We start from the raw sequence: 17,219 nt of genomic DNA on the forward strand, positions 1-17,219 counted from the left end.
TCTGGGTTTGGGATGATTATAGTTCTAGGTGTTGATTTCTGGGTTTGTCAATTGGGTAGGTGTTACGTTGTTGGTTTTTTTGTTTGTTTGTTTCTTTTCTGGATTTTCATAGAGTGTGATAGCTGTGTATTGCCTGTTTTACAGGCCTTCTCAGCTGGTGTATTCACAGGGAATGGCTGCTGGTATTGGATACTGGAATGCAATGATGAGTTGGGGGGAGTGAGGTTAGGAGGAGATTGTCTGTGGCTTCCACAGGAGAAGTGGGCTGGGAGGAAAGGAGGCTGTAGTTGGTGATCTGTTGATGTTCTGAAGAAGAGACTGAGTGATTAGGTCTACAGGAAAAGAGTGAGAGAGAGAGAGAGAGAGAGAGAGAGAGAGAGAGAGAGAGAGAGAGAGAGAGAGAGCTGAGAAGTTCTGTGGGCAGCCTACCTAGTTTTCTGGCAGGTGTGGCCTGAATCTCAATAGGAGGCACCTGCTTAAGTTGAGGGCTGGGGTACAATGAATTGGGGAGGGATGTTAGGAGTGGATAGTCTATGGGATCCACAGAAGATATAGATGGGGTGGGGTGGGAGGATGAGACACTGGAGCTGGTTCTCTTGTATCACTAAGGATAAGACTGAAGGATTTGGTCTGGGAGAACAAAGAGATCAGAAAAAGATCTGCAGGTGGCCTATAGATATAACAATATATTGTTATAAAATATATTTTTCATTTATATTTAGAAGTGGATAACAATATCGAACAGAAGTCTTTATCCAGGTAAGACTATATAAATTAAAAATATGTGGTGAGTCCAAAGATAAGGAAGTATTGTTATTGAGTGTACCTTGAGATAGACACAATACTATGTGTTCAATGCTTGCTGTGTCCACAGTCAGTTTGCAAAGTATCTATGTTACTAAACCCTCTTTAGAACTGCTTAGACAACTGCTGCCCTGATTATTCGGTCTATGGTCCTGGCTCTGCAATGCATCTCTTGCCCTTCTGTACAGATCAAAGTGCAGAACCACCTCATATCAATTCAGAAAGTTAAGTTGTGTGACTTGGCTGTGGTCTATCCTCAGAAGCTGGGTTATATAGCCCGACAGCCTATGTGAATAATTTTGACAACTGCAGTTGGATCTCACACCTCATGTTTTATCGCTGAAGTTTTTAAGGCACATATGGCAGACATTCATAGCTTTTACATGGGAAGAATCAGGTGACCTTTGTAGATGAATGAAGAGTATCAATATGTAGATTATATGTAGATCTACATAGGCCATGTAGATCATGGCCTATGAATACTAGTTAGCATTAGCTTAGAGGAGTTGTTTATTTAATTTTTTTAAGAGAAAGAGGGTTCTCTAAATATCCCTAGATGGCCTAGAACTCACTTTGTAACCAAGGATGGACTCAAAAATCATAGAAATACATTATCTTCTGGGATTAAAGGCATTAAGTACTAACTTTTGACTTAAAGGATATTTGTAATTGATTACTTACTAATGTTGTAGATTTCTGTTTCTAGAACCACACCCTTCCTTGATTTTTTTAAAAAGCATTTTTCTTTTCTATTTTTTCATTTTTGAAAATTAAATATTCATTTTCATCAGTACACAGATTAAAAACATCTAGAATTTCAGGATTTTAAGGACTCTTAGAATACGTGTTAGTATTTCTTGTGTTTCATTTCCTTCCCAAGTGATGCTTCCATTGGGGAGGCCTGAAGTTCAAACATGAAAGTAATTTATGTCGACAGAGCACATGTCACAAACGAGATTTTACTCTAGCTTCTGAGTTGTAAAGCTGGTAGTCTGAAAATCCACCTGGTAGTCTCCTCACTTATCTACAGGTATGTGAGTGTTTAGTAATAAAATGGGAGAGCACAGGAAATGAAACCCATGGAGGAGGTAAGTGTGGGCTTAGCAGGTTAACCTCCTAAAGGAGGATGGGACTGAGTTTACAGTGGAAAGTGGAGCTTGAAGAACATTAGTTTGGGTAGCAGCGAGGGTTCTAGAAAAGCGGTGAAAACAATGGGGTGTGTAGCAGATGTGACAAGGATAACAGGGAAACTCAAGTTAAGAGACACTAAAATGATCACAAAAGCACATTAAAACTGGGAATTGAAGAGAGTCCTGAAAATGTATTGCTGTTTAGACTGCCTAGTTGGAGGACCTGAAAATGTCAAGGTGTCTGTTGAAAGGTCCCAGTTTGGGACTGGGGAGACAGCCCTGTCAGTGAAGTGCATCTTCTGTAAACATGAGACACTGATTCAAGCACACAAATAAAAGCCCAGGCATGATTGCACACGCTTGTCCATCCATCACTGGGGAGGCAGACTTACAGTTATTCCGATTGCTTGCTGAAAACCAAATAGAATAATGGATTTGTTTTCTTGTGCAGTGAGACACCTGTGTATGGTGGATGGTACCCGAGGAGGAAGCACACTGATGTCCACTGTCCTCCACACACACACAAACACCAGCACATGTATCTATACACATGTGCAAACACACACACACACACACACACACACACACACACACACACACACACACACACACAAAGATGTGAATGTGATTTGAACCCCTTAAAGTGGTCTCTGTAGCAGATATGCTTTCGGTACCCAATACTCTTTATCAGTTTACATAAATAATTAGTCTTCGCCCAGGTGTAGACAATGGACAGGGCATAGAGTGCTTAGTCTTCAACCAGAGTCAGCCATTGGGGAAGGTGCCGACAACCTTCTGTCTTGTTTTAGCAGTGGATTCATTTCAGTTCAGGTAGCAAATGTATGTACTTGTTAGGGGAATTATCAGCTCCAACTTTAAGAGAGGCAATTTGTACAGGCAAAAGTCAATATATTGGTGATTGACTCTCTCTCTCTGTCTGTCTCTGTCTGTGTCTCTCTCTGTGTCTCTCTCTGTCTGTGTCTCTCTCTGTCTCTATCTCTCTCTGTCTCTGTCTCTCTCTTTGTCTCTCTGTCTCTGTCTCTCTGTCTCTCTGTCTCTGTGTGTGTGTTGCATATGTCTGTGTGCAGGCTTAGAGGTAAGAGGAGGATATTGGTATCTTGCTCTATCATTCTCTATCTTTTCCACTTGATATAAGGTCTCTCAAGAACTTGGAGCTAGACTTGCAGCCAACAAGACCCCATGATGCCCTTTCTCTGCCACCCACAGACCTAGGGCTGCAAATGCATGCCCAGTTTTTTTTCAAAATGTTTTTATTTTCAGATTTGAAACATCAAATTGGCACAATGGAAGGGTCAAAGAAAGAGCATCATCACCAAGTCACTGTCTACTATTGCCAATCATTAAACCTATCAGCTCTCATATGTCTATTGTGAAACACAGTACACAGTTTAAAGGTCAAGTTCCTGAAGAGAAAAGATCAAATCCTAAATGTGACAGCATACAAGGTTCCTGCAAATAAGAATGTTAATGACATGCTATTTTTGATTAAAATATTTTACTTATTTTCAATGTTTTGGACATGACACAGTGTGTGTGTGTGTGTGTGTGTGTGTGTGTGTGTGTGTGTGTGTGTGTGTGTGTGTGTGTATAAATCAAAGGACAATAACGGGATTTGTATTTCTCTTTCTACCATGTGAGTGGGGCTCCAACTCAGGTCATCAGGCTTGATGCCAAGTGAAACAGCTATTGAAACATCCTTTCAAACCAATGGAATTTTGTATTGTTACATAATATGTGACACATAAACATGAATGTGCTAGTAAAAAGAAATGGAGTACAGACTTAATTCCTAAAACTCTAACAAGATGTTTTTATTCCTACTGTGCTTTCCCTAGTCTGCCTGACTCTAGAATCAACATGAGAACTCTCATGATTTTGGATTATGGATTTATGTTTCTATTCACAGGGGAGGAAAAGTGACTCTCAGAAAATGAGGTTGTTAACTTTCAAAGAAAAACTGTTTTTGGAATTTTAGAAAGAAGTTTTGTTATAGGGCATGCCCAATTTTTTTACACGTATGATGCAGATTTAAACCCAAGTCCTTGTGTGTAGGCAGCAAGCACTCTTATTTTCTGAGCCATCTCCTAAGCTGCTGACGTTTTAAAAGACTGGGACTATCAGTGAGTCTTTGTTGAATGGTTTATAGATTGAAATAAGTTAAAGCTCACACAGTCAACCAAAAGTTTTAAAACATAGGATGACTTTGAATTACATAAATGTAGAAATGTCACTTAATACATTAGTACTGGATCTTTTCTCCAGAGTTTCTCAGATGACCAAATCCTGCCATTATTGCATGTTTTTTTCCTAAAGGCTCTCTGACAAACCTGATCCTGATGTCCCTGGGACTACAATAGAAGGCAATGACAGTACCTCTGTTGTTAAGGTAAAAGGCACCTTAGTGAAATTTATTTTTTTATGATTTTTGTTCAAATGCAGCAGTAGTCTACCTATCACAGTTTCATATAGAAAGTTGGTCTGGGTTGGCATCCATTTTATATGTATGAAAGTTCCTTTCCTTAACCTTCAAGTAAGCAGCAAATCCCTTCAGGTTGTGGTGGCCAATGAAGAGAATGGCCTGGAAACACATAGTGGTAGAAGATTGAGTGCTGGTCACCGATAGTAGAAGATGTTTGATGTTTGCCCGAGGATTGTTTGCAGAAATAAATGAACATTGGAGTGATTTTAAAACACAGCTCTGGCAATACACCTAAATACATAATGGTTCCGGTTAGCTCTCTTTCTCTTGACCCTCACCCTTCATTACCCCCACTCATGACCAGGCTGTTCATGTAGATCTCATTCCATATCTCTGTCAAGAACCAGCTCTTAGATTCATTGTTTCTTTCAATGGTTTTATTTGCTTCTATTTCATTAATCTCTGGGCAGATGGACTTCCTTCTTTGGTTGTGTGTCTGATGTCAGATTTTAGCCTGCCTTAGATAAGACCAATGCCAGAGCTGTGTGGCCAGTTAGGCCAGGCAAAGCTGGTACATGAGCTACTTGACTGGACCTTCATCAGGCAAAGCTAATGTGAGCCATGGTCTGGAGCTATGCCTATGTGTGTGGGTATGGTAGGGGTGGGAGGTGGGAGTAAGGGAGGTACTCACCAGCTGAAGTCAGAGCCTGAGGGTCCAGAGTAGGTCTTTGGGTGCTGAGATGGCAGCTGTGGGTGTGGCTATGGCAGAGAGGATTTACAAATAAAGTCAGAGCCTGAGGTCCAGAGTAGGTCTTTGAGTATTGAGATGGCAGCTGTGTGGGTGGATGTGACTATTTTCACTTCTTAATGATAGGCCAGTAATTGTGAGTAGCTAAACATTTATAAGGATATACAATTATTAAATGATTAGTAGTGTCTGTTTTTTTCTGTGTCAATATCTGATGACTACTGAGGGAAAAAGAGTTGTTTGAAGACATACATCTCAAAACAAAAAATATGAGCAAATGTATGTTCCATCTTTCCTATATGCAGAAAATAACTCAAGACCAAGAAAAAACTAAATGTGACAGTGAATATAAAACTGTCCATCTTCAGCCTCCCTGTGAGGACTCAGATGAAGAAAGATGGGTACGACAAGTTGCAACACAGTATTCATATCTTAACCAGTACCTCAGAGAAAGATCAAAGGAGATGATGAGAGAAGGTATTGAAAGCTCTGACTCTGATACATCTGATGAAGAACCATTACCTAATACCTCTGGAGGAAGAACACACTCAATGGTAAGTAGTTCCCACTAATTTTAAAAGTGCTTGTTTCATGATGGGGGAAAGATAATGTGGAGGGTCTCTGTGTGGTACTGCAGAGTTTCCCAACAAAAGAACCCAGCTTTGGACATGCCCTCGCATCTCCTTGTTCTCTTAGTCACAGGAATACTTTGGTTAGTCATCTTCCCAGCCTTACATGCAAATAATTAAAGCTATGAAAATAACAAATCTTAAACCTGCCATGGTTTAAACACAAAGAAGAATTCTAGCACTAATACAAAAACAAACGATAATAACCACACAATAGTAGTGAGGGAACTGGGGGTCATTACAGTTGAAATGATATTTGATGTATGTAAACCAAAGCATAAGTAATTGGAAATTTGATATTAGACATATGCCAAAATACAGTAAACCTAAAGTGTAGTCATTTATGCACTTCAAAGATATAATTTTATTGAATTGAAATAAAAAGAGTGCTGGGCGGTGGTGGCGCACGCCTTTAATCCCAGCACTCGGGAGGCAGAGACAGGTGGATCTCTGTGAGTTCGAGGCCAGCCTGGGCTACCAAGTGAGTTCCAGGAAAGACACAAAGCTACACAGAGAAACCCTGTCTCGAAAAACCAAAAAAAAAAAAGACATCATATTTCTGTAGTTAAAGTTATATGTATGAGAACAGTTGAATTCTCAGTTTTCTTCTCTATCTACTTAAAAAGTTTCAGAAATTTGTCTAGGTTTGCATTTCTTTTTTTAGTTCATTGAGAATTTCATATGATGCATTTTGATCACACTCATCCCACAGCTCCTCACAGACTACAGCCCCCTTCCCTTTGTCCTCAGGCTTTTCTCTAAATGCCATTGAATCGGATTTGTGTTACTACCTACTGGAGCACGGTCCACCAACAGGGGCTACACAGACCCTTACAGAAAACTCCCTCTCCCTCTCCTAGCAGGAATTATTGCCAATACCTCCTCAGTATGGGTGGGACTTCAGGTTCACCTCCCTTCTTCAGGTCTTGCACATGCTACTGCAACTGCTGTGCTGTTCATACATGCAAATACCCTGTTTTGTCCAGAAAATACCGCTTCCTCGCAGTTATCCACCACTTCTGGCTCTTACAGTCTTTTTGGCTCCTCTTCTTTTTTTTTTTTTTTTTTTTATTAATTTATTTTGCAATACAATTCAGTTCTACATATCAGCCACGGATTCCCTTGTTCTCCCCCCTCCCGTCCCCCTCACCTTCCCCCCAACCCCCCCCCCATTCCCATCTCCTCCAGGGCAAAGCCTTCCCCACAGACTGAGGTCAACCTGGTAGACTCAGTCCAGGTAGGTCTAGTCCCCTCCTCCCAGGCCGAGCCAAACAATCCTGCATAGGCCCCAGGTTTCAAACAGCCAACTCATGCAATGAGCACAAGATCTGGTCCCACTGCCTGGGTGCCTCCCAAACAGATCAAGCCAATCAACTGTCTCATCCATTCAGAGGGCCTGATCCAGTGGGGACCCCTCAGCCATTGGTTCATAGTTCATGTGTTTCCATTCATTTGGCTATTTGTCCCTGTGCTTTATCCAACCTTGGTCTCAACAATTCTCGCTCATATAAACCCTCCTCATTCTCGCTAATTGGACTCCCAGAGATCCACCCGGGTTTTTGGCTCCTCTTCTACAATGATACCTGAGCCTTAGGAGAGGGTATAAGATAGGTTTTCATTTAGGGCTGAGAATTCTGCAGAGACCAGTTGTGGGTCTCTGTCAATCATCATCTACTGCAAAAAGAAGCTTCTCTGATGAGGGTTAGTAGAGGCACTAATCTATGGGCTTAATGAAAGAGATTGGTAAGTCATTAGGAGTCAGTTTAATGTTGTCCTCTATGGGGATTCCAAATGAAACATGAACATCTACATATTCAAAGCTTATAATCTACAAATAAGAGAAAACTTGCAATACTGTCTTTCTGGGTCTAGGCTACCTCACTTGGAATGACGGTTTCCAGCTTCATCCTTTTATGTGTGGCTTTTAGGACTGAATTTTCTTATCAACTGAATAAAATTCCATTATGTAAATACACCATATTTTATTCTCTATTGATAAGTTAATGGACATCTAGGTGGTTTCCATTTTTCTGGAAACTGGGAATAAGACAGCAATGAACATGGATGAGCAAGTATCACTGCAGAAGGATATAGAGTCCTTGGATAGATGCTCAAGGACTAATATAGAAGGACTATGTGATCAATTTATTTGTAGGTTTACAAGGAATATCTACACTGATTTCCATAGTTGGCTACACCAGTTGGCACTCCCACCAGCTGTGAAAACTGTTCCTCTTTCCCCACATCCATGCCAACATTTGTTGTCATTTTAAGAACCTTAGCCACTCTGACTGGGGGGAGATGAAATGTCAAAGTAGTTTTAATTTGTATTTTTCTGATGGCTAAGGATATTGAACATTTAAAAAATTTTATCAACCATTTAGTTTCCATATTTTGGGAACTATTTGTTTAGTAAAACTAAACTATTTCTTTAGTCCCGTGCCTCATTTTTTTAAATTGGGTTGCTTTCTTTCCCTGATGTTTATGTATTTACTTGTTAGTTAGTTAGTTAGTTAGTTAGTTAGTTAGTTAGTTAGTTAGTTAGTTAGTTCTTTTCATATTCTAGAGAGAAGCCTTCTGTCAGACAGATAGCTGGTAAAGATTTTTTCACATTCTGTAGGCTGCCTTTTTACTCCAATTATGTTGTCCTTTTCTATGCAGAAACTTTTCAGTTTTATGTGTTCCCATTTCTCATTTGTTTGTCTTAATGCTTGTACTATCAGGATCTGCTCAGAAAATCCATTCTAGTGCCTATAAATTCAAGTATATTTCCTACTCTTTTTTCTACCAAATTCAGGGTACCAGATCTTATATTAAGGTCCTTGATATATATGGATTTGAGTTTTGTTCAAGGTAAAGTAATAAGAATCAAGTTTTATTCTTCTACATGTAGCTTCCTTGTTTGACCAGCACCATTTGTTAAAGATACTGTCTTTACAACAAGGTGTGTTGTTGGCCTCTTAGTCAAAATTCAGGTAGCTGTACAATTGTAGGCTGTAGGCCTACACTACACTACACACACACACACACACACACACACACACACACACACACACACACACACACACACATTTTTTTTTTATTTTGCAATACAATTCAGTTCTACATATCAGCCACGGATTCCCTTGTTCTCCCCCCTCCCGCCCTCCTCACCTTCCCCCCAGCCTGCCCCCAATTCCCATCTCCTCCAGGGCAAAGCCTTCCCTGCAGACTGAGAACAACCTGGTAGACTCAGTCCAGGTAGGTCCAGTCCCCTCCTCCCAGGCCGAGCCAAGCGATCCTGCATAGGCCCCAGGTTTCAAACAGCCGACTCATGCAATGAGCACAGGACCCGGTCCCACTGCCTGGATGCCTCCCAAACAGATCAAGCCAATCAACTGTCTCACCCATTCAGAGGGCCTGATCCAGTTGGTGACCCCTCAGGCACACACACACATTTTTTAGTTATGTTCAGTGTATCTTGCAAATATATCTTCTGGAGAACATATGCATTTTGCAATTAAGGCTATCATTCTCCCATGTAGCAATTCAATTATGCCTTACAAGTACTCTGGGTGCCTCAGACTTCGTGGAACAACCTGAAGACATTGCCCTTTAGTGTTCCCTGATACTTGTCTGGCTAATATTCTGCTCTGTTATCCTTTTTCTCCTGTATAGTAAGTAGTGCCTGGTAAATAGCACTGAAACCCCGAATGTAGAAGTCCTAGGCTCTTACCTAATGCAAATGATTTCAGCTTTTAATGATAGCCTAGTGATTTTTGGGTAGCTGCGCATAGATATAGATAAATTTAACTGTTAATTACCAATTATTTTCTGCTTTCACTGTCTCCATAACCTTTGTCTTATAAAGTTACAGTCATTTTAAAATACAAGGACCCCAAATAAAGAACACTGAGACTGAAGCAAATCAAATTAATCTTCCATCTTCTCCTCAGCAGAAAATGTCCTCAAAACAAGAATACACATCCACACAATCAGATCATTTCTCTGCAAAAAAGAGTAAGGAGGAGATGTGGGCCCAGATGAGTGCACACCAGTATGCATGTCTTAACGAACTTCTCAAGAAAGATTTGAAGAGGAAAATGCGTAAAATGTATGAAAAGTCTGAAAGTAACATCTGTTCTAACAGAGTGCCAATTCCCAGTAAGCCCAAAGAGAAAGCATACTTAAAGGTAATTCTGTTCCCTCTGATCTGAAAATTGCATATATTTGAGCATGTAGGAAAAGATGCATCTGGACTGCCCATCTCTGAAGCAGGTTAGATATTTTCCAAACAACAGCAAAACCTAAATCATGAAAATAACTTGCATTTCCTCATGCTCCCAGTCCCAGGAATACACTGGCCAGTCATCATCTAAGGTTTAAGCAAACTAAACTAGACTCTAAAGATAACAAACTAAAAATCAAACATGTTTTTAACACCATAAGGAAAATTTATACAATTATGGTGAAAGTGTAAATAATAGTAAAAATAAAGGCCCAGGAGTCGTTAGAGTTGATATGAAAGGAAGCAACATGGCAGCTCTGCAAGTGATACCAGAACGAAGTGTATATAAGGAACTGGGGGTTAGCCAGTAGACACATGGCAAAGTCTAGTGAACCAAAGGTGTCTGGGCTTCTAGGATCATGTGACTGAAATGAAAATAGCACCACAGTTTTCCCACTGTTGACTTATCTACTTGAATAGTTGTAGCTAGAGTTTTTCTCTCCAGGCCCTGCCAAGCCCCAGCAGTCCCGTAGGCCACTTACAAAATAAACAAACATATAGACGCTTATATTATTTAGACTGCTCGGCCATTAGCTCAGGCCTACCACTGTCTAGCCCTTACTCTTATACTCAGCCCATTTTTGTTAATCTATATGTCGCCATGTGTTCTGTGGCTTTACATGCTGCTACCTGGATGGCAGGCTGGCGTCCCTCCCAGACTTCCACGTCCCAGCCTCTCCTCTCTGTTTGTCCTGCCTATCCTATACTTCCTGCCTGGCTACTGGCCAATCAGCGTTTTATTTATTCACAACATACAGGGCATCCCACAGCAAATAGTTGACTACTCAAGCTTGTATCTCCCTTGCTTTTACATTAAATAATCCAGAATTTGTATAAGTTTTCATCTTGAAGGTATAAGTTTATTGTGTTTTACAAATATTTACCCTTTAAATCCATATGCACCTTTCATTATGTATACATTGATACTCAGTTGTGCCTTCTAAGTTTTCTGGGTACCTCAGATTTCGAATAACAAATGAAGACATTGGCTTTTACCATTTCCTGATTCTTGCCTGCCCATCATTCTGCTCTATTACCTGTTTTCTCCATTAAGTAAACAGCATCATGACATTGAAGAGGAACTTCAGTTGGGAAAGTCTCTCCAACAGATTACATGTAGGCAAGTGTGTCGGGCATTTTCTTGCTTAATGATTGATGTGCAAGGACCCAGTTTAGGATGGACAGTGCTACCCTTGGGCAGACAGTCTTGGGTCATATCTGAAAACATGCTGAGAAAGTCATGAGGAGCAAACCAGTAAGCAGCTAATGGGTCCATGGCTTCTTCTTAAGTTCCTACTTTGAGTTTCTGTCTTGACTTCCTTCACTAGATTGTGACCCAGGGTATAGAAGCCAAATAATTCCTTTCCTTGCCTGTTGCTTTTGGTCATGCTTTTTATGACAGAAACAGAAAGAAACATCCATTGAGCCATCACCTCGGCCTCATCTTGCAGCTGTTTTGAGAAAACTGGATATTAAAAGAAGAAACTATTTCACATGCATGTATTTGCTTTGCACACACTATTTCAAAATCAACTCACCAAAAGAGATATGTGGCCCAGAGAAGATACATGTAGTTACTTACACAAACTGAATTAGACATTACAATTCCAGAGGTTTCTTCAACAATCTGGACTTTCAATTACCTATAAGGAATTGAATCCAGTATGCTTTGAGCCATGTCATTGATCAGTACGTATGCAGAAGGTTTCCCTTCTATATGAGCCACACAAATGCATTGGTTTGCTAAAAATCTAATTTGTGCTTTTTTTCTTTAATTAATATTTTCTGAAATAATAATATAATTATATCATTTACTTCCCTTCATTTTTCTCCCCCAACTCCTCCCATACACTCCCCCTTGCTCTCAAATTTATGGTCTCTCTTTATGTTTTTACACACACACACGCACACACACACATATATACACACAATACACACATACACTCTTAAATATATGAATACAACCTGCTCAATCAATATAATTTTACATGTATGTGTACATGTATTTATATAGCCTCAGGGCTGACCACTGGTATTAGATGATTCATTGAGGGAGGTACTTTCCTGAAGAAGACCATCTCTCCACTCCTTAGCATTCCCCACTCACCCATAGTTCTTTATATAGAGGTGTGGCCCTGTGACCTTTTGCCCTTCTATGTTAGCTGTCTATTGATATCATTTTTGTTCAGGTCATGTTTAGGCAGCCATGTTGATAAGACTTTATGGGTGTAGCTACTTTGACTTTTCGAGGAGGCACAATCTCACAGCAAATGTCATCTACTCTCCCTCTATAAGTAACTAAACTTAAACTCTGTCATCCACTGTGATTAAAATTTAAGTATTTTCCAGATGGTTTGTATTAATTCATATTAAGAAAGTTTAAATTACATGTTAATTCTTTTTTTTTTTTTTTTTTTTTTTGGTTTTTCGAGACAGGGTTTCTCTGTGTAGCTTTGCGCCTTTCCTGGAACTCGCTTTGGAGACCAGGCTGGCCTCGAACTCACAGAGATCCGCCTGCCTCTGCCTCCCGAGTGCTGGGATTAAAGGCGTGCGCCACCACCGCCCGGCTACATGTTAATTCTTGAATATGGGATTGCATACTAGGTATTAGACACTGGTAATTGTAAGAACTTTTGTTTATAGGATAGTAGATGTTTCCTAGCATCAAACAATAGATTTGAATCCAACCCTAAAAAAATCTTGTACTTCATTTATACTATAATCATATTTCCATGAAACATATAGTGGTTGTAGTTTGGTACATTACTGTCAAACATATTATATTCCTCTCATGCCTGAAATGTGCACTAACCTGGTCAATTTATCATTCTAAATGCAATCCATATCAATAATATCTGAATTTTCCTTCATAAAACATTGTATCTTTATTTCTAATATTTTGCCTAACATTTTTCTAGAAATACTTTATAAGGCATAAAATCTTTACACATAAACTATAAACTTAATTTTTAAAAGGACTGAAGAGATAGCTCAGAATTTAAAGCCCTTACTATTCCTTCAAGAAGACCTGAATTTAGTTCCCAGCACTTACATAGTAGCATACAACCACCTGTAATTCCAATTCCACAGATCTGATGCCTGATTCAGGCCTCCAAGAGCTTCAGCCCACACATGGAGACAGTCAGGCACACGTATACATAAACAAATTAAAATAAACATAAACTCTTAAAATCTAGTAATTTCCTGTGAAACCTTATCTTAAATAGTCTTTACAATTGAGGTAAATTTTATTCTGAAAAATTTGCACTCTCTCACTTATATAATGTCCTCTAATGATATATGTATGATAAGCTTAAGCCTCCTGACAAGGTGATTGACATTATGAACAATGTGTCCATAATAACCAGCATGTTAGGATAACTTAAAAAGAATTTATTCTCTAGAACTGAAATTTGTACCATTCACATTTATGTCAAGTTTATAGAATCAGTTCTACCCCAGTTTCTAATTGTCTTTACTGCCTGTACTGAGAGATAAAATCAACACTTAGCCAGGTATCCCTGCAGAAAGAGCAGCTAAAGGACATACACACACACACACACACACACACACACACACACACACACACACACACACACCCTTTTATACATATACATATGCATACATAAAAACAGTCAAAATGGAGTTATTTATAACAGGACCACAATGACCCTACTAGACATCAAAGATTAACAATACAAAACCCATTGTTCAAGAATTGTTTTGTAATGTTAAAAATCATCCAAGTCACTATTTTTGGCAAATTTAACAAAATTAAATTTATTTCAGTTAACACTGAGCAAGTTTGTTGGTTCATGGCTTTCTGCTGATGATAGCCTAGTGACTTGAGTAGCCAAACTTATGAAGAAACTGAACTGTTAAAATGTGCTTCCTGCTTTCCCCATCTGCTCCCTACAACCTGTAAGGACAAAGCCATTTTGTGAACAAGCACCCCAAACAACAACAACAAATGTGAGAATGAAGTCAAGCGAACTAATCTCCTTTTTCTCATCAGCAGAAAATGACTGAGGAAAAGAAGAAATGTGATGGAATAGATGCACGTGTGCATTCAAGAATTCCTTTGGTCAGGAGGAAGGAGGACGTGAAGGAGCAAGCTGATTGGCACCACACACAACTGAATGAAGCCTTCAGAAATTATATAAAGGAATTAATAAAGGAGGAATTGGCTACAGGGTATGCAAAGATGAGGAAACTCCTCATAAAGGATCTAGAGGAAATTAGGGGAACACTCAAGAAGGAATTAAGACAAATATTTGTGGAGAAGACGGCCCTGCTGCAAGAGCAGGAGCACTGGAATCTGCAGTACCTGCAGCTGAAGGAACTCTTTAGAAGGGACTTAAAAGAGATGGTTCGGCAACAGGTTAAAAATTCCAAAATTATCATTTGTCCTAAAGAAGAGCCACTACCTGGTGCCTCTAAAGGAACTGCAGACTACCAGGTAGGTCTCTCTCACTGGAAAGGACTGTGTTTGATTGACAGGCTCTGAAAGATGCATCTGTTTGCCTGAGTCGGCAGTCCTGCAGATAGTTCCTGTCAGATGCCCAACCTTGATCATATCCTGGCCCCTCATGTTCTTGGTCCCAAGAATCCAGTGGCTGGTAATCTTCTGATGTTCATGTGACTCAACTATGAAAACAATAGATCAGGAAGTGAACGTGCTGTTAACACAAATGGGCACAAGTCTCGTAATAGTACAGAAAACAGAGAATAATAACAAGCCAGAGAGTAGTTATGGTTGACAGGAAAAGAACAGATATGCATGTGGTAAGTGTATAAACAAAAGCAGAATTAGAAATTATATAGTAAATGCATACTGAAGTCAAGAAAGGACACTGGTTTAAATATTTCAAAGAAATAAATCACATGACTAATAAAACCACACTGTATGTTAACAGGTATAGATAGACTATAGAGCTGCATTAGAGAATTCTAAGCTATTTTTCTCTCTTGTTTCAGACTTCTGTGTATATTTGCATATATAATTATAGGTTTATTATACTTTACAAGTGTTTATCTTTTTTTAAAAAATTTGGTTTTTCCAGACAGTGTTTCTCTGTTTAGTTCTGGAACCTGTCCTGGATCTCACTCTGTAGACCATGATGGCCTTGAACTCACAGAGATCCACCTGCCTCTGCCTCCCGAGTGCTGGGATTAAAGGTGTGTGCCACCACCACCTGGAAAGTTTATCTTCTTAAATAATTTGCTTTTCCCAAGTTAGGCTGCCTCCTCTTCTAATGAATTGATAGAGCGCTGTGCATTAACCCTTGGGTGGCCTAATTTCAGGCAACATCACTTCTTACCATTCTCTGAAACTTTCCTGCTGTCATTCTGCTCTGTCCTTTCTTGTTTTCTTCAATCCAGTCAATAGCACAGAAACACTGAAGTTGGGAAGTTCTGGGCTCCAGTCATCCCTCAAAGTACCAACTGGTAACTAAGGTCTGTGATTTTAACCTTTCTCTGCTGACAGACAGAACAGGTTCCTGAATCAACCCCAATGCTTAGAAAGAGAACCTCACCTTCCAGAATGGAACCTTTGAAGTTAGAATTTCACTCTAGTACTTATTTCACTGTAACAAGAGGACAGTAGGCTACATTAGAACTAGACGTAGCATGGATAGTCCGTGTACATGCACGGCATGTTCACAGCGTGTAGTTTGAAATGAATCCTGTTGGCTGTGCCTGCTGCTTGCTGCCCTCTGGACAGAGAGTTCTACTTGTTTGTCTCTCCTCCCTGGCCTTTTAAAAATGCTTTGTACCAATACTGAACTATTTTTGCAAAACACATTTGATCTTTCTTACAGTTTCTATTTCTATTGTTAGTTAATTTAGTTATGTCTCCCTGTGTAACAGGTGTATATGGCTTTATTAATTAATTGTTGTCCCCAAAGCTTTATTATCAACTGCTTCTCCTCTTTCTTAGAAGCAGCCAAATCCATATAATCATGTGTCTCTAGCTATTTGACACCCTAAATAGCTCTTCTCTTACTGTCTGTGATCTCAAGTCAATATAATACATACATGATTTTTCATGTATGATCTTCCCCCTTGAGAGGTTATTTATGAGAAAAAATCCTTAGCCGGGAAGTGGTGGTACATGCCTTTAATCCCAGCACTCGGGAGGCAGAGTCAGGTGGGTCTCTGTGAGTTCTTGGCCAGCCTGGGCTACAGAGTGAATTCCAGGAAAGGATCCAAAGCTACACAGAGAAACCCTGTCTGGAGAGAGAGAGAGAGAGAGAGAGAGAGAGAGAGAGAGAGAGAGAGAGAGAGAGAGAGAGAGAGAGAGAGAGAATCTTGTAAACATGCTAAAATTTTAAAAATATTTAAGCTAGTTATTTAAATAAGTAAAAATCCTACATGACACTTTAAAAATCATTTTCTTCCATTTATATGTGTAGTTAAGATAGTCATCAGTTTGAGATATAATAATCATTAATTTGAGGAAGAGAATCATTGTTTAATAAACACTCCCAGGGAGCAATAGTACAAGTTCTCTGAGGAAACACACAGGTGAGGTCAAATCTTTAGGTGTGAGAATTGTTTTTACATGTTAAATCTCATCTAAATAAAAAAATTCAAAAAATCTCATGTAATTTATGGTTTTGAATATGTGACACACCATTAGTTTATTCCAAACAACATTGACACAAAAATCACGGGTTCATGACTTTTAGTTAATTCTAGAAAAACGTAATTTGTTTTCAGTTCTTAATGAGAGCCTAGTGATTTGAGACAGACTAAACATATATGAAGAAGTTTAACTGTTAAGTATTAAGCATTTTTTTTTACTTTCTCATGGTCTATAACTTATGACTTGTGAAGATAAAGTAATTTTGAAAACAAGCACCTAAAAATAAAAAAATTAAAAAAACTTCTTCTAGGAAACCAAGCAAATGAACCTTCTATCTCTCCTCCTGCAGAGAACATCTCTGGAACAAAGAAAAAAGAAAAAACATGGAGGTGACCATGACAGTGCCCCTTCACATTCAGAAAAGCCCTCAGTGCAAACTGAAGAGGAAGTCATTGATGGGCAGAGTGATTCCCGCTGTATGCCTCTAAAGGAACTCATTAAAGACGATTTAAAAGAAGCACTTTGTGAAACACTTGAAAAATATAAATGTGATACATGTATGAAGAAAGAACTACCTCATATCCTTCATGGAAGAAAACAACTACGGGTAAT

At 39.3% G+C, this 17,219-nt stretch overlaps 1 protein-coding gene across 1 annotated transcript in view; it reads left to right on the forward strand.

The window, feature by feature from the left end:
* LOC128119341 (uncharacterized) overlaps positions 1–17,219 on the forward strand; it is a 107,775-nt gene that overhangs the window by 23,423 nt on the left and 67,133 nt on the right. The window contains exons 4-8 of the mRNA XM_052752751.1: positions 723–759; positions 4,269–4,341; positions 5,428–5,676; positions 14,034–14,477; positions 16,957–17,214. Of these exons, the coding sequence (XP_052608711.1) occupies positions 723–759; positions 4,269–4,341; positions 5,428–5,676; positions 14,034–14,477; positions 16,957–17,214 (1,061 nt within the window). The remainder of the gene's footprint in view (positions 1–722; positions 760–4,268; positions 4,342–5,427; positions 5,677–14,033; positions 14,478–16,956; positions 17,215–17,219) is intronic.

The sequence above is a fragment of the Peromyscus californicus genome, unplaced genomic scaffold (genome assembly GCF_007827085.1).
Source record: "Peromyscus californicus insignis strain IS unplaced genomic scaffold, ASM782708v3 Scaffold_23__1_contigs__length_62951481, whole genome shotgun sequence".
NCBI lineage: Eukaryota > Metazoa > Chordata > Mammalia > Rodentia > Cricetidae > Peromyscus > Peromyscus californicus.